The sequence below is a fragment of the Egretta garzetta genome, unplaced genomic scaffold, assembly GCF_000687185.1.
Source record: "Egretta garzetta isolate BGI_Z169 unplaced genomic scaffold, ASM68718v1 scaffold1527, whole genome shotgun sequence".
Classification (NCBI taxonomy): Eukaryota; Metazoa; Chordata; class Aves; order Pelecaniformes; family Ardeidae; genus Egretta; species Egretta garzetta.
Genome location: NW_009260239.1, coordinates 4170 through 4780, shown reverse-complemented (window position 1 = coordinate 4780; position 611 = coordinate 4170). Strand labels below are relative to the sequence as shown.

Here is a 611-nt window from a genome sequence, read left to right as displayed (position 1 = left end):
GTTCCTCCCGGCTCACAAGTGCTTTGCTTTGGAGCCACCGGCCAGCTGGAAGGAGCTGGCCCATTTGGAGGATCTTCAGGATGATGAGATCAGTCCTGAATTCCAGCAGCAGGTGGAGAAAATGTGCAGCTACATCTGGGAAAAGTCTGCACCTAAGACCGTCCCTGGTGGGCACGGCGTCACGGGGCAGGGTGAGTACGTCTGTCCAGAGGGTTGGATGGCCCCCAGCTCTTGGGCCTGTGCCTGGGGAAGCAGGAGCTGCCGAGTCAAAGGATGGCGGTGGGGAAAGGGGGAGCTTTTCTGCTGGCTGCTGCCCCTGCCTCTGGAGCTGGAGCTTCTGATGTTGCAGGCAGGGTACGAAAGAGTTATTAAAAGAAGTTTGGTCAGGCTCTGGCAGGGAGGCAGCAGGGCTATGGCAGGACCTGGGGCCAAAGGGGTGCCTGTGTTCTGTTCCGGCTGGCGAGCTCTCATCCTTGGTCCTCTTTGGCAGCGCTGGGGCACCTGGCGGCGACCTACGTGGAGGCCATCCGGAGCGGGGCAGTGCCATGCCTGGAGAGTGCGGTGCTCGCCCTGGCAAAGATTGAGAACGCAGCAGCAGCGAAAGACGCCGT

At 60.9% G+C, this 611-nt stretch overlaps 1 protein-coding gene across 1 annotated transcript in view; it reads left to right on the top strand.

Moving 5' to 3' along the window:
• Position 1: 1 nt before the first annotated feature.
• The window catches only part of LOC118452654 (guanylate-binding protein 1-like), a gene marked incomplete at its 5' end in the record, with an annotated part of 1128 nt that continues 518 nt past the window's right edge, over positions 2-611 (top strand). The window contains 2 exons of the mRNA XM_035897669.1: positions 2-191; positions 491-609. Of these exons, the coding sequence (XP_035753562.1) occupies positions 2-191; positions 491-609 (309 nt within the window). The remainder of the gene's footprint in view (positions 192-490; positions 610-611) is intronic.